The sequence below is a fragment of the Nannospalax galili genome, unplaced genomic scaffold (genome assembly GCF_000622305.1).
Source record: "Nannospalax galili isolate Female #2095 unplaced genomic scaffold, S.galili_v1.0 scaffold127, whole genome shotgun sequence".
NCBI lineage: Eukaryota > Metazoa > Chordata > Mammalia > Rodentia > Spalacidae > Nannospalax > Nannospalax galili.
The window spans coordinates 2,338,022-2,364,774 of NW_008360326.1; the positions used below are offsets into that span (position 1 = coordinate 2,338,022).

The 26,753-nt window shown below is 44.8% G+C and overlaps 1 protein-coding gene across 2 annotated transcripts in view; it reads right to left on the reverse strand.

Moving 5' to 3' along the window:
* Nucleotides 1-475: 475 nt before the first annotated feature.
* March4 (membrane associated ring-CH-type finger 4) overlaps nt 476-26,753 on the reverse strand; it is a 112,322-nt gene continuing 86,044 nt past the window's right edge. For both annotated transcript variants that reach the window (XM_008825684.1, XM_008825683.1), the window contains 3 exons: nt 24,814-24,969; nt 19,041-19,233; nt 476-2,253 (listed from right to left, as the gene is read on the reverse strand). In XM_008825684.1, coding sequence (XP_008823906.1) covers nt 1,889-2,253; nt 19,041-19,233; nt 24,814-24,969 — 714 coding nt within the window. In that variant the 3' untranslated portion in view covers nt 476-1,888. The remainder of the gene's footprint in view (nt 2,254-19,040; nt 19,234-24,813; nt 24,970-26,753) is intronic.

Here is a 26,753-nt window from a genome sequence, read left to right on the forward strand (position 1 = left end):
TCATGGTTTTATACCTCTGTCCTCCAGGCTCTTTCAGCTTCTCTAAAGTGGAGCCAATGGAGTGGAGCTTGCTAAGCATCCTTCTAGCACTAAAACTTCTAAGACTCTTTTGCTATATCCTTGGAAGAGTTTGAGAGTAGTTCCTGCTTTTGGCCTGCAGAATCCATTTGCTAAGAAGCTAAGAAAAAGCCAGGAATCTCAATGTTCACTTCAGGTATGTGTTCACACACACACACGCACACGCATGCGTGTGTGCGCACTATGTACACACATGTATCAAGTACATACATGCATGCCTGCTGATAACCTATCTGTCCTACTCTTTACACTCTCAAGGGAGAAATTAAAAAAAAAACACTCGAGTTCTTGCTAAGGAGACTGTATCAGTGAAAGATACAGATCAGTGAAAGAAAGCTGACTTTCTCACAGGAGAACAGGAAAGAGAAGAAAACTCAGGAAAGGGACGCTCGTGGTAGGGAAAGAAATTTTATTTCCAAGCTTTTAAGAGAATATTACAAACAACAGAGAGTTTTAAAAAACCCTAAAAACTAGTTTAAAAAAGTACTTGACAGTGTCCATTTAATACCCAAGGATGACATGTCCATTGTGCAATGATAATAAACTCTGCAGGTGACCACCCAGTGGCCTTCCCTGTCAGGGTCCTGATCCATGCAGGTGGGCTCCAATAACAGTGTTCCCTGCCTGGATCCCTGGTGTGCCTGGCTACAGAGAAGGACCAGGGAGCACATAGCACTGAACATGAGGCAAACTGCCTCTTTAGGGAGGGTCCCAAGCAGCAAGGAATACTTAGACTGGTCTCTATTCAATTCCTTGGGGTACACAGGCCAGCTTCTCCCCACACTTTAGCAGCTCTCCTAGGAGACTGAGGTGGGAGGGGTCCTCTGTGTGTGTATGTGTGTGTGCATGTCCATGTGTCCTGTGCCTGTGTCAAGGCCTAAAGAGCATGGCACTGCATTATCCTGGTTGGAGTAGGGGGCTGAATAGTGGGGAGAGTTCCTCCTGGACTTACAGCTTTGAAAGCTGAAGCCACAACACAGAACTGTGCTTGAGATAGCCACAAGAAATTGTGTGTGTGTGTGTGTGTGTGTGTGTGTGTGTGTGCGTGTGTGCATGCGTGCGCATGCGTGTCCATGTCCGTCCTGTAAACATCTTTGGACCAAATCACTATAAAATAAAGTAACAAGGGGCACAGAGCAGAAAGATACCATCTTCTAATCTCTGTCTTTTCTGAGTTTGCAGCTGGGAAGGTTCTTTTCAGAGAAGCCCCTTCTTGCTGACCACTCTCATCAACAACTTTTCTTGAATCATCCCTCTAGGGACCCTAAAGTCCAGTTGAGTCATTGGAATTCTGCTACGTAGCAGAGTGCAAACCCCCTCCCCAAACCAGTGTCCCTTACTAGCCCACAAGGTTCCATCCTCTCCCCAGAGAGAAAACAAAACAAACCTGAAGTTGAGTGATGCAGATGATCAAAGCTCTCCCATGGGTGGCCTTTGCTTTTTCTCTTCACTGCCTGTTTGCCCATCCGTTTGTGCTGCTTTGTGCCCTGCCTCTCCAATGTCTTACTACTGGTAGATCTGGGGGAGGGGGTTCCTTTTCTCAGGGTTGTTTGGCTGGTACTGCTCGCCCTTGTTGAATTTGTGTTGGTTTTTGTTGCTGTTGTGGTTGGAGGATGGGACTGACTAAGAATCACAAGAGCACTCCAGGGTGCAACCTCCCCACTGCTCCCCTCTGCTCCAGGCTCCCCCCAGGCCCACCACTCTCTGCTGGCTGTTAGCTCCAGCCTTCCATCACTGCTTCCTGGGCCCCTCCTCGCAGGACCTCTTTCATGAGATGCACCTGGTCACAGCCTTCCTCTGGGGCCTCTTTTCACACTGTGGTGACTCTCATGACGAGTTCTCTGCCACCCTGGGTGCTCCGCTGTTCATGAGGTCTCAAGTGACTCAGGATGTGCAGGATGGTGTAAGCACAGTGGTGATGGGATACAGGGCCTGAGGGGTGGCTGGTAGCCTGGGTGGGACCCTCCTCAAGAGCAGGGGTGCCTGCTGCCTCCTCTTCTGAGGAGGGGGCATTGGCCTGGGTGGATGAGGAAGTCTGAAGGTTTGTCCTGCCTCCTGACTTTTGGTCCTCCATGTCTTTTGTCTTGTCATAGTTCAGTACTTTCCACTGCTGGTTGACAGCCTGCCAGCGTTTAAAGATGCGGTATACTGAGGGTCCTTCGTGGATGATGAGACCTGAGGCAGCATGGGGAAAAAGAAGAGCAAAGGCTAAGCAAAGAAGGCAAGTCTCTGTCCTTAATTTATACCACACAGATACAGACACTGGGGAAGCTGGGGTTGTACTGGTTTGATTTGTTTTTCAAATTCACCTCCCAGCTCTGAGCCACATGATTCCAAAACTCCTCTAGGTTGCTAGGCTGCATGAGCCACCAGAAGGGAGAAGGTCAAGAAATAACTGGGCATCCACAGGAAATGCCTTTGCTTGCCTCTTCTACTCCATCCTGCCTCCTCTTTGGCTTGACACAATTCAAATTTGATTGAAGCATAATATAATTTCCCCCCCTGTATTATGTATTCATGGCACCTGGTACTTAGCAGGTGTCGAATGAATCATGTGCTTTAAAAGGCAACATAAAAGAAATCCTGTGGGCATTCCAATTATGTGGAATGGCATCTGAAATTCACTGGTTAGCTCTTTGCATAAACAGTCAATGTTACTGGAATACAAACTCCCCTGGCAGAGTGAACAGTCAGGAGTTATATTGACCAAAAGCAATGGGAGCTAGTGGAAAAAAGCTATGCCTGGCAACAAGGAAAAGAATTATCAGTTGAAGGCCTACTGTGTGCCAAGCACTGGGATCCTGCAGGATAGGTTGGCTGGCCAGTGAGACCTAAGGGATTCATGTGTCTCTGTCTCCCTGGCACTGGGATTACAACTGTGTGCTACTACACCTGACTTTTTAAAAGGTGGTTTTCTGGGGATCAAACTTGGGCCTTCATGCTTGCAAGTCAAGTATTTTACCAACTGAGCTATCCTCTCCTCTCCTCCCTAGCAAATATATTTTAGTGTCCCTTTTCCTACCCTGAAATGAAGTTCATAAGACATTATAAACTTATTATGTGTTTTTTAACTCATAGCCTACCACAATTGAAATAAGTAAAAACATAAAACAAAGGGGAAGTCAATTGTAAAATGATACAGATTTCAATATAAATACCGGGGCACAGTTACTTTAGAAAACCTCATTCATTTCCAAGATGCCTCTAAGGAGGTGGTACACTGATCATAAGGATGCTGAAGATGGGAACGGTGGGAGGGAGGATGTGACTGATCTCCATAAAGGACTGTGAGAACAGAGAAGCCACCTGCAGCCAGCAGCACTGAGGGAAGGGGTAGTAAATAAAGAGGGCATGCACTCCAAAGGGCTGGGGCTTCTGAAGGATGAAGGAGCAAAAGTAGTATGTGAATGGTGGCTGGCAGTGAGATGCCCATGGGCCCTATCTCCAGGCCTCATGGAATACAGAGCACGAGAGAAAGAACACCCACCACCAGAGACAGCTAATGGGGAAACGTAATCTCGGAATACAACTGCTTTGATCAAAGGAAGGTGAAAGAAACACACAGAGAGAAGTCACTAATGCTGGCCCATCGGGCCCAGAGGTCATTGTGGAAAGGCTGAGGAGATGGAATAAACAAAACAAGAAAAGAATGATTATTCATAGAATGAGGTGGTCAGAAGGCTGGGCCTGGCTGGGATCTGTGAAAATCCCAGAGGAAGAGCTGGCTCACAGGAGCAATGTGGGTAAATCTCCCTGGCCTCCTCACTACAACAAAGGTTCTGAATGGGAACACTTCAAAGCTCTTCTGCTCCCACACAGATTCTAGGAGAGAACAGTCACCCATTGCCACTTCCTACAGTATCCCAGCAGGTCCTGAAATTACATTTCTTGATGCATCTTCAATGGTACAGAGACAGAGAGAGAGAGAGAGAGAGAGAGAGAGAGAGAGAGAGAGAGAGAGAGAGAGAAAGAGAGAGAGAGAGAGATTCTAGCTCTGGTTTTATGTCACATTTCTCTTAGCACCTTATGAAGGGCAAAATTCATCTCCCTGGGAGGAAATACCCATGTATCCAAATTGTTCCATTAGTTTTAGAGGGAGCATAATTTCCTAAAGATAACCTCTGAATCCCTGATAGGTTCTGGACAAGAAGGGTTTCTCTCTGTCCCCAAGTGTGCCAACCCCTTTTACTTCTGTCCACCCTTGAATGTGTATCTAGGTACCACTGGCATTAAAGCCATTGTTCATCTACTGATCCACATACCTTGCACATTGCTATGAGATTTTCTTCAGATCACAGGCTCTGGCTGAGTCCTGGGAGCCATGGCAACATCAGGAACATCACACAGCCTCACTGAGGAAGAACCTGGACCTGGGCACAGAGAAGCAGGGGCTTCTGGGGCCCAAGTAAACTGTTTCTGGTTAGAATCTCTACTCTTCATTCTTAATTAGCTTTTTGATAAGACAATTCTACTGTGATTGAAGAGGGTGGATTAAATTTTTGGTCTGCGTGCTGCCTTTTAATTGCATAACTATCCAGTGTTCAGACAATAATTAAACCATTTTAATGGATAGATGGCTAAAGGGGACGAAGATATGCTTTTTTTCTAGGTAACACTTGTTTGGCAAAAGTTGGAAAAACACAAACTACCTCTTTCTCATCCAGTCACCTCAGTTTCCTGCTCCACAAATTACTTATTGATTCCTTGCATGGAAGAATTTTTCTTTTTCTTTTTCTCTTTCTTTTTTTTCTTTTTGAGACAGGGTCTTCCTGTAGCCCCAGCTGGCCTGGAACTCACTATGTAGACCAGGCTGGACTCAAACTCACAGATCCATCAGCCTTTGCCTCCTGAGTGCTGGGACTAAATGTGTGCATCACCACGCTCAGCACAGAAGAATGAACAAAACAAGAAAAGAATGATTATTCATAGAATGAGGTGGTCATGCCCAGCACAGAAGAATGTTTTTAAAAATGAGTGGGGCTCATCTGATGGGGCAGGTGATGTGGGCAAGGTTGACAAAGTGGCAAAGAAGGACAGAGTGTGGGAAATGGCAGTGGACAGAGAAAGAGGTTGAATTCAGATGAAGAAAGAAGGCTATTTGTGAAGATAGAGAAGTCATTAAAAAAAATGGGAAGGGTAGAGTGCTTGCCTAGTATGCAGGAGACCCTAGGTTTGAGCCACAGCCCTGCATAAACCAGTGTGGTGGTACACGCCTGTAATTTCAGCACTTGGGAGGTAGAGGCAGGAAAAGCAGGAGTTGAAGGTCATCTTATAGAGAGAGTTAAGGTTTCATGAGACCCTGTCACAAAACAAAAAAGAAAGAAGAGGGGGAGGAGAGGAAGGTAAAATGAGAAATGCAATACATTTTGACTGATTCCTTTCCTGGAGTTTTCTATGTATTTTATTACTAGCTATCTAGTAACTATCGACAATGTATCCACACCTTGGTTGTATTTGTAGAAAATCCAGCGCCAGTTGAATAGACTCTTCATCTTTCTAATGTCTCTCCATCTTTGGGCTCCTCTTCTTCATGTGGTAACGGGCTCCACAGGTTTCTAGACACTGTCATTATCTCATTTCCAGCCATCCTTACCTCCAGCTGAAATGGTCTTTTGCCTAGTCCAAGGGGCTGGGAAAGAAGGCTGGCTACCATGAATGGGCAGTCCTGCTTTCACAGCTCCTCCAATCAGTATCATCATGACAACAAGTTCTTGAAACAGCACTCCAGTTTTCCCTTGGTGCATTTTGGCCATTGGCTTTCTGCTGAGCAGAGAGATATGACCCAATGTTGTCTTTTTCTGAGAGCCTGCTCTGTGTTTATCTGAGCCCCTGCCAAGGGACAGAACACTGCTTCCTACCATGTGTGAGAAGACCAAGAAGTCTATAGAAAAGCATCCAATCCCCTCAGAGATCCCAGAATCCCCCCACCCCCATCTCCTTCTAATATCTTGGCTTAAGTGTAATAAAAGTTGTTGACAGTTCTACATTTCAAATTTAGGTGTGCATCAGAATCTTGAGAGTGCTTGATTCCTGGCTTCCCCACCGGAGTGTTAGACTCAGTAGGTCTGGGGCCAGGCCTGAGAATCTGCATCTCTAAGAAACCTCAGGTGATACTGATGATGCCTATAGATGGCCTCTACTGAGCTGCACTGCCTAGACACAGTCCTTGTCCCTGTCCACTACTGCACAGAAAGCAGTACATTTTATTAAAAAGAAAACAAAAGCCGGGTGTGGTGGAGCATGCCTTTAATCCCAGCACTTGGGAGGCAGAGGTAGGCGGATCTCTGTGAGTTCAAGGCCAACCTGGTCTACATAGTGAGTTCCAGGACAGCTGGGGCTACAGGGAGACCCTGTCTCAAAAAGACCAAAAAAGAAAAAAGAAAAAACAAAACAAAACAAAACAAAACAAAACAAAAAGGCTTAGTTGGTAAAGTCCTTGCCATACAAGCATGAGGAACTGAGTTTGGATCCTCAGCATCCATGTAAAAAGCAAGGCATGGTGGCAGGCACTTGTAATCCCAGCTCTGAGGATGTGGAGATAATAGCACCCCTGGGGCTTGAAAGCCAAGTGGTATAGCTGAAGTGGCAAACTCCGGGTTCAGGGAGAGACCTCAGAGAGCAGAAGAGTGCCTGCCATTCACAAGCCTTGAAGCTTTAGTAAGGGACTTGCTCTTTATGAGTCTAAGTTTCTCATCAGCAAATTAGAAATGATATGGCTTTCCTCACAAAGCTGTTGTGAGACCAGATGAGGTAAGGATTCCTGAGTTCTGCACCCAGCATGCTTTACCAGCAAGGCCACATGAGATGGATTGTTGGAGGGGAGACCACAGGGCACTCATCTCTTCTGCCTCTTTCATTGCCAACCTGTTCCCATCACAAGCACCTGCTCTTCTATGGAACTGTTCTCATTCCTCATCCTCAGGCTGAGTCATTGTTTGTAGAGCAGTTATACAGAGCTGATTCTACAGGTGTGGGGACAAGCTCTCCTTTTTGGGTCCCCCCTCCCACCACCATGGCCTTCAGTGCTGTCCTTTGAGGGCACCCTCTTCCCCTGAAGACTTCTTATATTGGTTACTTTTCTCATTACTGTGATCAAGTACCTAACAAGAAGCAGTTTAAGGGAAGAAGGATTGATTTTTGGCTTATGGTATAAGGGGATATGGTATAGCATGGGAGGAAAGGCATGGTATACCACACAAGGCAGTTGGTTGGTCACACTGTATCCACAAACAGTAAGTAAAATACAGACAGGTAGAGGGGCCAGGCTATAAAGCCTCAAGGCCCACTTCTGGTGACCTACTTCCTCCAGTAAGACTCCATCTCCTAAAGATTCCTCGATCTTCTGATACAGTGCCACCAGATGGGGATAAAAAACACAAACACATGAGCTTATGGGGGATATTTCGTATTCAAAGCACAATACGTCCCCACTGTCAGATAGCTGTGGGGTGGGTTCTTGTGTTTTTTATGAAGCCCACTGTGGCCACTCACATTCCAGATTGTACCCCTCAAAGACCCTGCAACCCTCAAAGACCCAGCCCTGGGCACTTCAGACCCAGGCAAAGCCTTTCTGAAGGAAAGCAGTGAAGTGGGAATGAAGTGAGCTGCATGCAATAGTACTGAGTAGGGGAAAGAAAATTTGGAGCTCCCAATGTGCACTGGTCTCACTGAGGGGCCCATTTCTTGAAATGTCTATGAAGTTCCATCCTGAGGCCCTGGAGGTTGTTCTGTAAGAGTTCCTTTGTGAGACTTGGAGCACTTATTTTATGGACATGAGGCTTGGCATTCTTCAGCCACACTGGGCAGTATCAGGAGATACTAGGAGATGATGATGATGATCAGTGATGGCAAAGGTCATGGTGAGAACAGTCAGCATTTTATGAGTGCTTACAATATTCTGTCACTCTAAAAGGGCTTTGCAAAATAAGTGACTTCTCACAAACCCTGTGAGATAAGCCATATTATCTCTTCTTGATAGAAAAGAAAATTGAGCTCAGAGAGGCTTAATGTTTTGTCCAAGGACATAGTTTGTCCATGAAGTAGGACATCACCCTAGATTCATCTGAAACAGATCAGTACCATGTGTCTGGGGCTGCTTCCTCCCCTCTGGGTTGTGTGCGTACTCCAAACAACTATAAAGAAGGTAGCTATTTTTAAAAACTGTGTAAATGTTTATGTAATCTCTATTAAAATTCATAATAAGCTCTCTTGAGTAACATGTGTTTTAATATGTATTGCATTGTTTAGCAGTTTTAAAGATGTAGGCTTTAGTGTCAGGTGAAATTGTATTCTAGCTGGAAGAGCTCAGGTGGTTCACCTCTCATTCTTGGTTTTCTCTTCAGGAAAACGGGCATTGTAATAGCAGCTATATCATACAGTTGTATGAAGTAAAGAATATAATAAAGTCAAAGCACAGGAGGCACTTTTCACAGTACTTAGAACATAATGAATAAGAAATGCTAGTTATTATTTCATCATCATTATCAAATAAATATCATGGGACCTCATCTTACATAAGCAATGGATAAGTAAGTATAGCTGGCTACTTTGAGTGTTGCTGGAGATGCCAGAGTGGAGAAGTCTCCTCCTCTTTTCCTGGGGGACATCTTCATGCTCCTCAGGTACAGCAAGGCAGCACTTCACATGTATTACTAGAAATTTATAAAAGTTGTTTAGTAGGCAAACACGGCAAAACTCCATGTTATGGTTTGGATCTGCAGGCTTTCAGTCTCCAGCTGATGGCACTATTTTGAAGGCTGGGGAGCCTTTGGGAGGTGGGGCATGGCTGGCAGAAGTAGGTCATGGGGAGGAGAGCTTCGAAGGTTATAGCTGCCACTGCTCCCAGCCTGCTTTCTCTGTTTCCTGTCTTCTGCCATATGAACAAGCCTCCACCACATGTACCTACTACCATGGATAGAGGTCACTCCCACCTCAATACCCTCCCTTCCACGATGGAATAACTGTATCCTCTAAAACCTTAAGTCCAAAATAAGCCATTCCTCCCTTACGTTGTTTCTGTCAGGCATTTTGGCTATAGTACTGCAAAACAGAACTAACATACTCTATATCTCCTAAGATTTTGGTCTTCTGAATTCTTTGAGACTTTAGCAGATTATACTTGGGAGCTAGGGTGTTTTCTCCTATCAGAAAACTAGCCTCTCAGACTATTGCTGGAAATTTCTCAATGGGATACGCTTTCTGTGATAGAGATGGCTAGAAGTCCACCAAAAATCTACACTGTCCTTTCATATAGAGTTGCCACCGAAGTGATGACATTTCCTAGCCCCTTTCCCCAGGAGGGATCGGACAACCCTCAGTGAATGTGAATGAATCAGGCCAAAGTTTAAGAAACAAGTAATGAAGGAAAAGTGTTGGTCTGTTTTTTACTAGATAGAAATAAAAGGCTTAAAAAGTCCTAGAGGGCTGTGTAGCTACAAAGTTGAAGGAGCCTGGGTCCCTGAATCACTGTGTGAAGGAGAATCTCACTGCTTAGGAACCTCTGTTGGGTTAAACCCCTGACAGTTGGGGGCAGCTGGTTGCTGACGTTACCCTAACAAATACACCTTCAATACTAGGTTGGAAGTCATAGGAGAAGAGCAATTTGTAGCTTGATGGCTTGTTTCATGGGGTCCCCAAAATATATTACCTGTTTTGAACATGTATATTATATATCCAACTGAGTTGGCTATTCCTAACCACAAAACCTTCACTGACAGACATATCACTCCTGAATCTATCTGATGCTAGAGAAAATTCCTATGGGGTGTTCCTGAAATATTTTGAGCTTTGTCAGCGTATCTGGAACAAGTGAAGTGCCTCCCATAGCACTCCTGTGAAGTGGGTAGTGCTTACTTGGCAAATCTGCTTCTAAATCCATCACTGTCACCCTTGAAGCATCCAGCAGCCTAGCTGTGGAGAGAGGTGGTCATGCATAAGAAGCCAAGATATGAGGTAACATTAATCCAGAAATTGGACAGACAACTTACAGATAAAAGAATATAGGGCCAGGCGTGGTGGCGCACGCCTTTAATCCCAGCACTTGGGAGGCAGAGGCAGGAGAATCTCTGTGAGTTCGAGGCCAGCCTGGTCTACATAGTGAGTTCTGGGACAGCTGGGGCTACAGGGAGACCCTGTCTCAAAAAGACCCCCCCAAAAAAGACTATACACTGAGCATCCTCTTGCCTATTTATGAAGCTGATACATCTCATGTCTAGTCCAACATTATTGGGGATCCCAGGTAATTACAGTTATTACTCTTTGAGAACTCTACCATTATTTCACTATGTGAATCACTTCTAAATCCTAGGATGGAAGGAACCCAGAGGTTATTAGGGTCAACACTCTCATCTTATAGATGAAGAAACCATTGTACAGAGGAAGCAGTTTATCTATGGCCATACAGATTATTAAATCCGGCATATTTTTCCTGGACTCTACTGCACCAGGCTGCCTCTGCTCTCTTTTCAGTTTCCTAAGTAGGGAATTAACAGGCTTCATAGGGAGAGTCATTTCTAGACAGAAAGAGTTAATGTGAATAAAAATTAGGGTTTTAAAATCCTTTATTTATTTATGCTGGTCATGGTGGTACATCCCTTTAATCCTAGCACTTGGAAGGCAGAAGCAGGTAGATCTCTGTGACAGCAAGGCCAGCTTGGTCTACATAGTGATTTCCAGGTTGGTTGGGGCTACAGGGAGCCCCTGTTTCAAAAAAACCTAAAGCAGTTTTTAAAAATTTATTGTGTGTACCTATGTCTGTATGTGTACATGTGTGCCAGAGTATGCATGTAGAAGTCAGAGGACATCTTGTAGGAGTCACTTCTCTCCTTCTACCATGTGGGGCCCAGAGATTGAGCTAAGGTTGTCAGGCTTGGTGGCAGGTACTTTACCCCTGAGCTATCTCACCAGCCCTAAAATTAGGTTTGGAAAAAAAATGTTTTATAAACCTTGTCCCTATCCCTGCCCATTTAAATCTCTGTATCTTTAAAGACAGGGGCTAGACATCTACATATCATAAGATGGAACCTCAAGGGATGACACAGAGAAGAGACTTTAACAAAGCTGTTTCTATAATTTTAATGACTGCCATAATATTTCTTTGTTTTAAAGGTTTGAAAATAATCTGAGAAACAATACCTTTCTTCCTTCCCCTTAACCTCCTCCACTCATAACTGAAAAACATACATGACAAGGATGTCGTCCTCATTTTTGCAGAGCTGACCTTTTTTCAGGGTTGACTTTTTGATGGCCCATCTCTTAGGTTTGTGGAGTGGAAAAAAAAAATCTTTTTGGTGCTAAAGCCCTTAATTAATTTGCTCTTGTTAAGTCCTAATAACTTGACCCACTGGAGCAGAGAATGCCCCATTTGTTTGCTGGGAGGCTCTGTCAACTTCTTGGGTATAGAAGACAGCATCATTAGAGATGACAAAAGAGCAGGCAGGTGGAACAAGGCTATCAGATATAATCAGATCTCAGTGAGAAGAGGCAGGTGGGCGAGGGAACCTAGAACCTTCAAAAAAGATGCTGCTAGAAATAAGAGCTGATTGTACGAAGAACCCCAGTTCAGGCTCTGCATCTGCCTTGGCTGTACCTGGATTCAGATTGTGGTAACAGCTGGTAAACCTTTGTTCAGTGCTGAGTAAAGGGGACTTCACTCTGATCAAGTGCTTCCGACCCTGGTCATTGATATTTTTGAGTGCTTACCCTTTACATGTGCCATCTTAGTCCTCCTCTCAACAACCCTCCAGGGATGCTGTTGTTACACTGCTTCACAGAGGAGGAAAGAGAAGCAAAGAGAGGGTGTACAGATCACTCAAGGACACATGGCTAACAAGAAACTGAACAAAGTATGGCCCTGGGCTCTAGATCATTCCGTCTTGTTACTCCTGCCAGTCTAGACTACCCCCCCACCCCCCCCACACTCTGGGATTAGAGACCCAGTTCCTCCTCAGTTCCCATTCTGCCTCCATCCATCCCTTAAATGTTTACTATAACCTCTCCTCTGTCCTTAGTCACATCTTCTCTGGACAGTCTTCCTATATTAGCTCATCAAAGCCCACAGCTTTGGCTCTTACTGTTGACCTCCAAATCTGATCAAGTCCTATTCAACTTCCAACAGAATCCTGAGCATATACTAGAGCTTCTTGCCCTCCCTTATCTTCTCCCTTTTTCCAATCAACCACCAGCTCTTGCTAGGACTGGCCCAAAGCCCTCAACATCTTCATTTACCTCATAGGAAGGGGCCACCTGTATACTATGAAAGGCCTTCTTCCTTTCATTTCCCTGAAAGAAATCTTCTCTGGCATTGCTTTCCAATCCTTGTAGGCTACAAGGATGTGTTTCTCTTGATTGTAGACTCTGGGCCTAGGACCTGGCCTTTGCCCCTCTGCCTGGATCTTAAGCTTAGTATGGTTCTTTTGTTTTGGTATCTTTGACAAAGTATAACCTTGGATCCCTTTTGTTCTATACTATCTGCCTCATTCTCATGTTTAGCACTGGTAACCTATTCCTACTCTCGCCAGAGCCCTAGGCTCCTACTGCCTGGGAAGGGGTCCAGACAGTTCCATCAATTCTACATGCTATGTGAGTCTCAAGGTCATCTCTACACCTTCCTGCTGAGATTATTACAAGGATAGGATTCTTTCACCAAGCCTCCTTGGGGTTCCCAAGTAGAGTCAATAGCCCCATGTTCTGCTCTGCCTTCCTCTCTGCCTCTACATATACCTTTCCCCATCGAGTTGGAGTGTGTTTGCAGACTCTGAGCTCTTGGAAGGAATGTCTCATTTGTCTCTCATAACATTTCTTGATGTGGGGAACAAAACAAGGCAGCCAATAAATGCTATTGAAGGAATGGGCACAATCATCTCAAGCCCCTATGACCTAGGTTCATCCTCCTGGGACTCACTTTTGTATCCAGACCTCAGTACCAGCCCTGATTTTCTGAGCGTCAGTGATTCCTTCCTCCACCTCCTCCACGTGATATAAAATCCCATGAGCAGGTGTTTCAGTGTGTGTACTCAGTGTCCTCTCAATATTTTTGTATGAATGGATTTCCCAAGTCCATGTTAATCAGTGCACTTAGCTTTCCCTAACTCAAATACCTTTCACAAGAGATTATCATAAGAAAATAAACTATACAAATTTCATCAGAATTTCTGAAGCCTCTTTCGCCACTGATATGAAAACAGCACTGTTTAAAAAAGAAGGTGCTTTGGTGGCACATGCCTTTAATCCCAGCAATTGGGAGGCAGAGGCAGGCGTATCTCTGTGAGTTCGAGGCCAGCCTGGTCTCCATAGTGAATCCAGGCCAGCTAGAGCTACAGGGAGACCCTGTCTCAAAAAGAACAACAACAACAACAAAAAAAGGTGCAACAATGGCTAACCTCCTGAACCTTGAACACAAGAGAGGAACAAATAGGGCCCTGTGAACTTCCAGTTGCTTCTGGTGGTTATGACTGGGCTAATTTCCCTTCAACCTGCCTCCCTCAATATTGCCTCCTGTGTTGCAATATCGCCAATTTCATAGGGCAATCAAAAAAAAAAAAAAATAGGCAGTAGAAAGTGCCCTAGAATTAAGTCAGAGGTTTATGGTCTCATCCTTAGTTGGCTTAGCTTGTAAACTAGAGTACAATTACTCAAAGCTTTTACTCATTTGTGAAATAGGGATCCCTGCCCTGCTGATCTTTGAGAATTTTTGTATATTCATCACTTCTTTCAAGGGATTTTTTTTGGTTTGTTGTGTCCTCATCAACTTACATTTGGTTTTCACAGCAGCATGCATTGGTCTAGGAGTTTAAGACTAAGCCAAAAGATACTTTGTGTTTGGGGCCAGCTTTTGTCATGAAATACATAACTCATTCATATGATCAACTCCAGAGTCACTGACCTCAACCCTGGAGGTATGTTGCTATGATGAAGAACCCGGAAATCCCTGGTTACTACTTCAGGAAAAGTCCTTTGATGAGAACTAAAGACCGTTCTCTGGGAGAGTCTTTGCTTTGGGTTTTTTCAGTAACGACTTATGGTCCTAGAAGCCAGCTGGCTAAAGGTAGCCATGAGTGAGATAGACATGGTTTCATGAGCAGCAAGCAGACTATCCCGTCTCACCTCCTCTTGGTTTCATGACAGACAGCATCAACACTTGGCTTCCAGTGGTATCTCCCCAGACTTCCTTCCACTCCCATGAACTCTCCCTTGGCACACTACTCCAACCAGAAGGTAAATACATGTTTAAAGATTCATCAAGACTATTTAAAGTTTACTTGTATTCCTTACTATCTGTTGTCATTTAGTAGTCTTAGGGAACAAATTGTTCATGATGTCTGGAAAATAGGGACAATAGAGAAACTCACAGCAGCAGATGGTTTGATTCTTCTCTTAGCCTTTTTGAGCTAATACAGTGCTAGGCTCGTTTTCTTCTCTCCTCATAAATTATTTTTAAATCCAGGTGTTACATTGCTTCATTCAAGGAGCTTGGGACTAAGGATATGTATTCTTTTACTCAACATTTTATTTCAACCAACATTTTCAGGGGCCCCTGGAAACTGTCTCAGGTTGCTCTTGAGTCAAGAGATGAGACTGGGCTAGGAAGGATGTGTGGAGTGTGGCAAGGATGCTCCTGCAGAAGTAAGCCTGACTTGCCATCCTACATTCTCTAGACTGGTGACAAGTGTGCTTTCTGGCTAATCTGAGTGACTACTTGAGACTGGAAATAAAGATATCCTTGGTGAGCATTGCAGTTCCACCTGATCCTCTCTCCAGAAAACTCTAAAAGGCAGACGTTTTTACACCCAACCAGTGTAGCAATTTTCCTTCTATTAGGCACTTCAGAGGAAGAACAACTGAAACCGAATTTCTTCCTTAAAACCACCATCATCACCACTGGTCATCATCACCACAATGAAAACCATAATGGACACAACCACAAGAATCTACTTGTGAGTTCCTACTGCTGTCTATCACCTCCTGCTCCCTTCCCTAGGCCACATGCCACTCTCTGTTTTATTTAATATCATAGCATTTTCTCCTGTGGACAGTCATCCTGTCCTAGGAAAACTGAACAAGAGTCCTACTCTCCTGCTCAAGTCTGCCTATGACAAAACTTTCAAGATCAGGGGTTCACAATCTGAAAACTGAGAAGAATAATTTTTGAACACAGAGATATGCTCAGAAATGGAATTAACTTCAATTATAACCAATAAAATGTTAGAGGAGTCTGAATTCCTTTTTTTAAATTTTATTTTATGTGTATGAGTATATTGCCTGCATGTGTAAGTGCACCCATTGTGCAATGCCCATGGAGGTCAGAAGAGGGTGTCAGATCCCCTGGATGGTTGTTAGTTGCCATGTGGGTGCTGGGAATCAAACCCAGGTCCTTTGCAAGAACAGTCAGTGCCCTTAACTGCTGAGCCATCTAGGAGTCTGATTTAAAGGTGAGATAGTCTACATGCCAGTCTATCTGATCACTTTTGGAACTGCCCCAAAGCCTCTGGATTCCTTATGCATTCCCTTCCCATCTAATGTCAGCTTCCCACACTGTCACTGGATTGTCTGTGCAGAATGGATAGATTGAGGGCTGGCTTTACATCCAGGAATTTTCTATTCCTTTACCCCTCAACAGGGAAGAAATGAAAACCCTCAATATTCACTATACTTGGCTTTTCCCAGAAACTGGAGATCTGAATGACACATGTGTATTAGAGACATAGAAGAGGGCCAGGAGAAATAAGCAGAGACCGGGGAGCCCAGAATGAAGCAGGAAGAGAGAGAGAGAGAGAGAGAGAGAGAGAGAGAGAGAGAGAGAGAGAGAGAATGATAATCTGGATTTTAATATCTCTCCTCAGAGAGACATGTTTGGAGCAGTAGAGATCATAGCTCCACATAAACCAAAGCAAGAGTACCAGGATAGGGAGGGCTCAGAGCCTCAAAGAGCTGGGCTGTTCACACGAGCTCTCTGTGAGTAGGCTCAGGTGCACCTGAAGTCACAGGTGGCACTTGTAGTTATTCTGTCCATTAACTAATGGAAAGAGCACTGAACTGTGACTCAGGAGACCTTGCTTCTAATCCTAGCCAAGAACATTGAGCAGATCCCTTCCCCTTTCTTAGCCCTCATTCTCTTAGCTATGAAAAAAAGGGAGTTATCCTGAATGATTGCATGGTCTCATCTCTGTTCAATTTGGTCCTCAACTCTGTGAAACCCTGAGTGCCAGGTGGTATTTATGCTTCTCTCTCCTGCTGATGTTCCCCACAGAGAAGGGAAGTATACTTCCTGCCCTATAGCCACACTGATGTTGGTCCTGTTGGTGATTTGCTCTGGTTAATGGGCTATGGACAGAAGGGACAGTGTGCTAGGTCTGAGCAGAAGCTTTGAGAGGCATTACAAATTTCAGCCAGCTCTGTTGTGCTCCCACACTTGGTTTGGCTAGGAAAAGAGCATTCTCCAGTAGCCCCAGCTCATTTAATCTGGCTTCAAACATGAGGGGACACTGGGAAAAGGCCCAATGCTCAGCCTGAGGCTAAACACAGCCAAGCCCAGCAAAGCCTTGGTCATCTCACAAGCCCATAAGGGGAATAAATATTTATTGTAAGAGACTGTGATTCTTTTTTTAAAAAAATTATTCATTTTATTTTATGTGTATGAATGTTTTGCCTGCATGTATGTAAGTGCACCCATGTTGTGCAAAGCCTGAGAAAGCCAGAAGAGGCCTCACATCCCCTTGAACTGGAGTTATGGATGGTTGTTAGCCACCACGTGGCTGCTGGGAATTGAACCCAGGTCCTATGCAAGAACAGCCAGTGGTCTTAACTGATGAACCATCTCTCTAGTCCCAGGACTATGATTCTGTAGAACTGTTTATTACTGAAGCCAAAGCTAACTAATACACTGCAGGACAGGAATGGCTCATAGAAGCACACCTCAGGACTAACCTAACACCTGCCTGAAGGAGAACAAAGGACAGCTGGAGAAAGGATACTATCCTCTATTCCCCATTCTATGCCAGAGCCATGGCAATGCTCTATATGGAGACACACCTGGCTTTTGGCATCAACAACCTCAGTAAGGGTAGTAAAGGGGTTTGTTGGGAGGGGCGAGCAGATTAGAAATACTCCCTATTCACAGTCCTCTTCCACAGTCTTCCACACCTGGACTGTTTCTCCCATTGTCTAGATACCATAATTAAAAGCTCTTGAATCCAGTGTTGATATATTGAATTAGTTAGCTTAGAGAGGCAGTATAAATTGGCTCAGATAATTTTACAAGGTCTGGCATTACTGGTCCATAGCTGCTGTGATCAGCATGCTAGTCTCCAGGCCTTTTTGATTCCCAATACTAAAGGATCTCAGAGAAATTCACATCACCAGCATCTCAGCCAAAGTCTAGCCAATAAATGTTTTCTTGCCAAACAGAGCAATGTAGCCTATGTGATGTAATACACATACTAGAGAAGACCACCATAGTCCTTCTATGCTCAAAGGACTGTGACCTGAGGATTCAATGAGAGTTACAGGTGAGGATGTTTGGACAGTGCTAAAGCATGCTTCACTTCACTTAGAGTAACCAGGGTAACCAGGGCTGTTTCCACCTTCTCACTCCCACGGACCAAGCTTTCGTAGTAAACAACCACAACCATCTGTTGAAAGAATCCGTACCCAGCCTGCTACCAACCAAGGTAGAAAAGAGGGGTAACTTTGATTTGAAGATTGGATAAGGCAAAAAGCGGGAACTAAAGTAGTAGGTCCCCACTTTTTCCTAAAACACTAAAGCCTTTTTTAAAAAAAAATATTTTATTATTTTTATTTTATGTGTATGAGTGTATTGCCTGCATGTATGTGAGTGCACCCGTGTCATGCAATGCTGTGGAGGTCAGAAGAGGGCTTCGGATTCCCCTGGAACTGGAGTTAAGGACGGTTTGTAGCGGCCAACTGGGTGCTGGGAGTTGAACCTGGGTCCTCTGCAAGAGCAGTCAGTGCTCTTAACTGCTGAGCCATCTCTCCAGCCCTAACACTAAAGCCTTTTGAACAAAATCTTATTTGTAATATGTAAAAAGTCCAGAAGTTTATGGTAAAGGAGGTGTGAGGCAGAGCCTGTCTGTGCAGAATTCTATCTCCCAAAGATGGCTCCTGGAGCTGTGTGTGGAACTGCAGCCTTACATATAGTTTGAAAACCACTGGACTCGAGAAATTTAGGACACTGGAATAGGCTTATAGAAAAATAAAAAGGCAGGGTCTGGATATGGCTTAGTCAGTAAAAGTGCTTGCCTAACAAGTGTAAGGATCCCCAGAATGCATGTAAAAACCCAAGTGTGGTGGCATGTCTACAATCCCAGCAGTGCTGAGATGAGAGGCAGAGACAGGTGGGGCTTGTGGCCATTTTGGCCCACATGGAGAAGTGCTGGGACAATGAGAGACCCTGTCTCAAACAAAAGGTGGAAGACAACTGAGGAATGAACAACACCTGAAATTGTCCTCTGACCGCCACCCATACAAACACAGGTACTGTGCACACACAAACCCTCACACACACATACATCTTACCCAAATGAACAGAGAGAGAGAGAGAGAGAGAGAGAGAGAGAGAGAGAGAGAGAGAGAGAAGCAGATCTCATAGTTACTACTGGGTATTTTGCTTTATAGACATGTATAGACAGCCTTGTAGGGCGTATGACTAAGAAGAAGCCTTCCACACCCTACCTGAGGCCGATGAACCTCAGAGGCAAGCCTTATCCTTGTTTTCAACTGGGAAAGACAGATTTTGCTTAGGAAAGATTTCAATCTTCCTTCTTTGCCCCATCTCCTTTCCTTCCCCACCCACCTCTCAAGTCTAAGCTGTGGCTTCTCCCAAACTTACAGGTCTCAAGGCCAGTGCACTTCTCCTTGGCCATCCAGTAACAGGGATCCTGAAAGGTCTATCCATTTCCTTAGCACATAGCTCATCATGTCTCATGGAGACAAGCCCCCAGACCCACCTATGCACACCACGTCCATGAAGCCATACATCCCATAGCAGATCTGGAAGAGGAGGTCTTGGCGCTGCCATTTTGCTGAGGGACTGAAGGTTGACCAGATGAGCCAAGAGATACTGGCAATGAGGAAGAGGGAACCCAAGATGGCAGCTGCAATCTGAACCTTCTCGATGACGGTCAGGGAGATGGCCTGCCACTGTTGAAGAGAGAGTGGTAGATTAGCTGCTTGAGTGGCCTCATCTCATTCCCCCCACTCTTCTGCTCTAGAAGTTCACCTCTGATATAGAACTTAAATCAGGGCTTCTCAACAATGGGCAGTTTGCAGCTTTACATTGTATTTTTGATGTCATACAAAATGATCAGACATTATGATAAGGAGGGACTCCAGGCAGGCATGGATGAGGAGAAGACCCTTGTACTTGATTTTGATAGATATAGAAATGCAAAGGAGAAGCAGATAACAACATGCTTGTGTGGATACTATTCCAAGGCCCCAGAATATTCTTTTTAGAACAACACAGTTGATTTCTCACTAATGGGGGCCGAGACAGCACATGTCTTTTTTTGTCTGCTTTGCATACCATTTAATACACATGCTAGAGATTACCAATTTGACAGACAAGGAGAGGACACAGGATATGGAAGTGAGATAAGGAAACTGTTCATAATACATTGACTATTTTAACACTGATTTTCTTCCTTTCCAAAATAAAAAAAACAAAACACTGTACTTAGAGCAGCATTGATGATTGGGTTGAAGGCTGGAGTGTGGGTAAGTTTCAGCTCTGGAATTTTATTATTCTATGCTTTATCTATGTAATACTGTCCTAAATGAGCCATGAGTTGGATTTTAGTTTAGAATGCCTTCACTCAACTAATATTTCTTGACTATTTTCTAAGTACCTGGCCACTATGCTAGGTGCTAGAGATAAAACACTGGGCGAAACCACAGAAAGCCCTTGCCCTAGATGTCCATAGCCTAGGGAACACACAGCCCTAATAATTTACATATGCAATCCATTATGGATTTGCATAATGTGCTGTAGGGAACACCCCCAGGAAGCACTGCAGCCTTCCACCTGCCAACAGGGACCCTCTCTCTTCTCTTGCCATCCATGGCCCAGATAAGACCGATCAGTAGCCTCCATGGAATAGTAACCATTCGAAAACATTGCTCTTCTCGTCCAAATGTAGGATATGGGCCTTAACATTTAATTACACAGATTTCATCCTATTAAAAGGTATTAGGCCTTTAAATTTTCCAGTGCTTTCCTAGCCTAGGGTTACACATAACAAAGGAATTTGCCTTATCATACAGATTTCTCTCATCTCCAATAAACGTTTTTCCAGGGCCAGCCCCACTGCCTGGTAAAAGGTTTCTAACTGACTTTCTCTAACCTCAGAGGCAAGCCTTATCCTTGTCTTCAACTGGGCAAGATAGGTTTGCTAAGGAATGATTTTAATCTTTCTTCTTTGCCCTGCCTCCTCTCCCCACCTACTGCTCATGTCTAAGCAGTGGTCTCTTATGAATTCAAACTCAGTACATAACCGCTTGGCTTTGCAGTGGAAGGGATTCTGAGGGATCGGTCTGTTTCCTTAGTATATTGCTCTCATTTCTCATGGAGATAAGCCCCCAGACCCACGTATGCATACCACAGGTGAGTTTTTTTATCAGATGCCTGACAGGTTCCTTCCTCCCTCCTCAGTGAATAAGCAGAGAATCAACATTATAAGCCCAGGAGGGATGATGTGTGGTGGTGCTGGTAGGGCACTATGGTGATTGTATTGGGATCTTTGTATAGAGGGGAAACTAGAAACAAGCCCCCATACCCACTCATGCACTACAAGTGAGTATTTCATTTCTATCATTGAGGCACCAATAACCCTCATCTTCTGCTCCTCCAGAATCCCAAAGTTCCTACCAGCCCCAAGCCACCTAACGAGCCTGACAGGGCCCCTGTCCACAGAGTCAAGCATGATGAAGAAGGAGGAGCATGGGGTGCTGTGGACAAGAACTCCTTCCTGTCCCATGTGAGCCTCCATGGACGTAGAGGGCATATTTCAAGGAGAGAGCAGAGAATCAGAGTGTTCTAGTATCTCACAGGAAGGCCGGGAGGGGAAAAGGACATCAGTGGTATCTGGTGCCACCAAACACCTGGAACCCTGGTATCTCATTCTAAATGAGGTTCTTATTCTGAAATCATGAGCTTTTCTCCATCCTGTAAACCCCAGTCCTGCAGCATCAGTGAGTGGAGATACAAAGGAGTAGACTGCGAAGATAAGATGTTTTGTTCCTTAAACTAGGAAGGGGCACCAAGCAAGGGGTCAGAGGACCCAATTCCAGTTGAACTGTGTTCTAAAACTTGCTAAGTATGAGTAAGAAATCAATAAATCATGAAGACTGTCAATTTTTCCTTCTGTAAAGATGGAAGTAATTGGTCCCTCCTACTTCATAGAGTATCATGAAAGTTAAATGTCAAACCAGGACTTTGAAGGGTGTTCTTTACTATGTTTCAGCAAAATTACATACGAACTTGTCAAGGCATGGTTAGTCTAAGTGTGCCTGGGTAGAGGTTAGGAGCCTAGACCCAGGAGTCAGGGTTCCTGTTGCAGTCAGGAATTCTACCACTTTGTTAGCTATGTTCACAAATGCCTCTGTGCCTCCATTGTCCAAGTGCATTGGGAATAATAACAGTACACACTTTGTTGAGTTATTTCCAAGTTATATTTGATAATATATGTGAATAGAACACTAACTGGCACTTAACAAGCACTAACTAAATGTTCATTAATACCATAGTCCTCCTTCATCTGAGGGGATGCCTTTCAAGGCCCTGAATCAATATCTGAAACCTCAGATAGCAGTAAACCCTATATCCAAAGGCTGTGGTAACTTCATGACAGTTTCTCTGATAGCCAAGATGGCTACTAAGTGACTACAGCATACATAGCTTGGATTCTATAAACAAAGGGATGACTCACATCCTAGGTAGAATGGATCAGAAAGACATGGTATTTTCTCACACTACTCAGAAGTACATGGTATTTTAAAATCATGAATTATTTCTGAAATTTTCCATTTAATATATTTGGGTGGCAGTTGGTCATGGTTAACTTTGGAGAAGGTGGGACTACTGAAATTGCTGTTTAGAGGTAGCAAAGAATAGGAAACAGTCAGTGGAGCCTTGAGACCCACAAAACTGTGACTCCTTTTTCAATAGCTTTTCTAGATAAAACACTGCTTCTGGAAGGTCACTGATATGATGTCCCATAGTAAATAGTTGTGCTATTTCTTACAACTTTGCATGCTGCATGAACCAGAAGGTGAGGGGGCCAAGAGACCTGGGAAGGAACCTCCCTACTCTGATAGCAGATCCCCATCCATTACTCTGCTGGCTTCTAGTCAAACCTGCCACCCAAACTTCTACTGCAAATAGTCCAGCTGGGCTATTGGAGCAGAGGGTGCCTACTGTAGCTGATCAGACAGTTGTCACACATGTAGCTAGGCCAGAGGAGCTCAGGGCACACACTTGGGACAATTTAGGCCACAAATACACAACCATGCTTCTAGGTCAAACTACTTCTGTATGGAAAAGTGAACTGGCATTTACTGAGCACAGACCATTGCATTCCGAGGACCAACAGAAGCAGAGGGATGCCCAGTGTCTAGAAGCTCATAGTTGAAGTCAGGATAGTAACTTGAAAAGAGACTAAGAGACCGATATTGCCAGTACTGTCATTTGCTTATCTGACATAGGATTAGAATAACCTTTTCCACCCCCAGAAAAAAAAGTTATACCTGAATGATTTTTTTTCATTATATGAATGAAAGGCAAAACCAAGATGGGGGCGACTTGGGGTGAGTTCATAGATTTGAGATCTGACCTTTCCTGAGGCTCGAGTCAGCTGCAAAGGAAGGAGGGTGTTAATGCACAGAGACCTCTGATGCACCCAGAGGACATGGAATCAACTGTTGTGTGGCACTGCTGTTTTAAGACACGTCAAGATTTCAAATGAATGACTGACAATGGAACCAGCAACTGGGAGGGGCTCACCATCAAGATGGCTGAGATGCCTAGCACTTTTGACGCCACCTGCCAGAAATGCCCACTCACCTTGGTGCCCCCCCTCATTTCTGAGCGTGCCCTATGGAGACCTCTACCAGGTGTTTCTATCTGCCTCCCATGCAAAGACCCCAGGATAATCACTATACCCTGCCAGGGCTTGCAGGGGTGACTCTCTGCCCCACTCACAGAGGAGGGGGAACTGTCAAGCATCTGGGTTCTCCACCCTCATCTTACGGGCTAAGTGATTGCATGGCAGCTTAATTGGTTAATCATGTGTATGTGGAGGTATTTTCAGAAGCAGAATACTCTGTGTGTCTGTCTGTCTATTTTGTGTGTGTGTGTGTGTCCACACACTCCACAAGCAAACTGCTTGATTTGGCACTGGGCCTGCCAGAAAATTAGGAGCAAGATGGATATGTCAGGAGAGTAGGAGGGGAAAGTGTGGGTCAATGAGCTCTGAGTTCTGTCCGAATCTGTCCGGCAGGTCTCCACTGTAGCCCGGGCCCTGGCTGCTCTTGCCCTTCACAGTAGTCTTTTCGTGTTCTGTCCCTTCTCCTCCTCCCTGACTGCACATCTCCTTGCATTTTCTTTTCCCTTCTTTCCTGTTTCTTCTCCATTTTTCTCCCTCTGTCCCTTTTCACAGGAAGTGTGGTCTGTGGGCCAGCAGAAGCATCCCCTATAGCTTGTTAGAAATACAGGGCTCAGACCCTGCTCAGAACTGAAATCCACATGTTGACGAGACCCCAGGAGAATGAAATGCACATTAAAGCCTGAAAAATGCCACCGATTCTTCTTGCCTTCATTTCTTCCTTTCCAGCCTGAGCTGGTTAGTTTTTGTCAATTTGACACAAACTAAAGTCACTTGGGAAGAGACAACCTCAATTGAGGAATTTCCTCCATCAGAGTGGCCTATGGGCATATCTGTGGGGCATTTTCTTGATTTCTGGTTGATGTAGGAGGGCCCAGCCCACTGTGGGGAGTGCTACTCCTGGGCAGGCGGGCCTGGACTATATAAAGAAAAGTAGCTGGGCCAGCCAGGGGAAGCAAGCCAGTAAGCAGGGTTCCTCTGTGGTTTCCGCTTCAGCTCCTGCCTCCAGGTTCCTGCCTCGAGTTCCTACCCTGGCTTCCCTCAGGGATGAAGTGTGACCTGGGAGTTGTAAGAGGAAACAAACCCTTTCCTCCCCAGGTTGGCTTTGGTCAGTATTTGATCTCAGCAACAGAAGCCAAAGTAGGTCCCAGCCCTTGACTTCCATTCATCTTTCTCACTTTGTCTTTTCCCAAGGCTTTGGTTTTTCTTCTCATTTCTTTCCCTCCCTTGCTTTTGTGCCCTCCTTGCTCCTCCTCTCTCTCTCCCTTCCCTCTCTCCCTCCCTTCCTGTCTTTCTCTCCCTTCCTTTTGCTTCCTTTCTCCTATCCCTTCTTTCCTCCTCTTCCTTTCCTCTTCTTATTAACCTACCCATTTTCTTTTAGTCCCTCTCTTCCATCTGATTCCTCTGACACTTCTCCTTGTGTATTTATTTTTCTCTTTGACTATCCTTTCCTCTTATTGTTTAGACTTAAGAGAAAACATGATCTCTCATACCCTCCTGCCTGGGCCTCTCCTGAGCTCCAAGCCGCCCTGAATCTGAGGTACAGTAATTCCCCCACTACAAAGCAGGGGCTATGGGAGCTTCAAACTCTAGAGCCTCTACTGGGCAGCCCTGGCTTTACCTGCAGAGGATTCTTTGTGCTTATGGCGATAACGTGATATTTGTAGTAGCACAGCTCACAGCTCCAGCAGCCCCTTTCACTGATCCACTTGATGAGACATGGCTGGTGTGTGCACTTAACGGAGCCATCACAGCGGCATGGACTCAGCAACTCTCCCTGCAGGGAAAGAGAAGGAGATGGTAAGCCTGGAGCCTGAATCCAGCAAGGCAGTAGGTAGGTGGATGGATACAGAAACCCTGGTCTGAGCCGCCCCATCGGCCAGACAAGGCCATTCCATGGTACCTCGGGGTTTGTCTGGAGGTACCAGAATCTACCGAGGAGGCCTGGCATCCAGCATTCCTACCATGGAAGCCAAGCAGCTTCAGTAGGCTCAACTCCCAGTTCTGAGACCTTCCTTCTACCTGGTGAGACACAAGATAATACTTCATAAACTGGCCAGGACCTAGGACTTCCATGGAAACCTTTTGCAGTCCAACGATGAGTTAGGCTCCATCAGTTTCTCTTTAGAAACTCAGTCAACCTTAAATACCCACAGGGCTGGAGAGGCAGTGCAGGTGAAGGACATCAGCTTGTGGAGACTGGAGTGATTTGGAGAACTCAGATCAAAAAGAGGGCAGCCACATCATTTCCAGACAGCCAAAGATGAGGGATTCTGGTAGGTTTATTTCGTAGTGCCAATGATTGAACCCAGGGCCTCATACATGCTAGGCAATATCCCCAGTACCAGAGGGAATTTTATGGAAATCTCTCAGTAGCCTGATTTGAACAGTCTTAAACTATGTCTTGAGAGTCACTTTGCTCGAATGTAGAGAGATTCTTATAGGTTGCAGAACTCTGATCTCGAGCCTTTGCATTCTCTTGCACACCAACAAATAGAAACCTAAGTTCTCTTAGTGAAGCCTTCCATGATGAATCCTTGATGGAAAAAAAAAAATGTATGGCAGACCTGAATCCTGGGGATCCTGGAGATTGGACTGAAGCCTTTGATGAAGACCTTGGTTTTTCTAGCCAGCTCTGAGACAAAACACTAGCCCAGGAGCTTTGGGAGCTAGGAGGCAAATGCCATGACCAAGCTGAAAGGTGTTAGGATTTGAAACTTCTTGTAAACTTCTTGTGAGTGGATTGCAGAGTGGGGCTCATTCTCCAGAGCTCCCTGTGACATGTCAGACAGTCACAACTGAAATCTGTCTCTGTTTTACCTGATAGGATGGCCCCCAAATGCCTCCATGAGTCTCATCCAGTACTCTTCTCTCCCTCACCCTTTCTTGACTCTCTCATCTCCTTCCTAACTCATGGTCCACACTTTTTGCTCATTAAATCTGCACCCACTCTGCTCCTTCATTTATCTTCCCAGAGACTTTAGCAGCTGTGCCCTGCATTCCCTCTGGCCTTGCTCATGGCTTCTTCCTTTGTTACTCTCCATCCCACGTTCCTTATTTTGGATTCAGCTCTTCTGTATCACTCCTATCAAAGGACCCATGCACCACCCAATTCCTAAATCCTGTGATGAGAACATCTCTTGGGATAAGGCCACTTGAGCCCACCCCTCTTATTTAAATATTTCACAAAACCATGTCTTGTTCTCAACCCCAAATAAGCAAAGTCAGGATCTTCTGGCCTCTAAATTTCACATATCCATCTTGTATATTATTTAGTCTTTACTGTTGACTACAGATTCCAACTCCTATACCAAAACCCTTAACCTTGGCTTTTATGAAGTCTAGAATGTGCCTTCATACCTGGCTTACTTCTCAAACTGCTAATCTGTCTTCCAAATGTTCTAATGCCACCTCCTACAAGGAGTCATCTCTTCTCTAAGTTGAACTCAGTGCTTTGATCTGTGCTGAGTGACTTCAGCATATCCCTCTGAGAGAACTTAGCACATGAACACAAAGATCTATTCATATACCTATCTGCCCTCTGAAGGGCTCTGGGAGGCA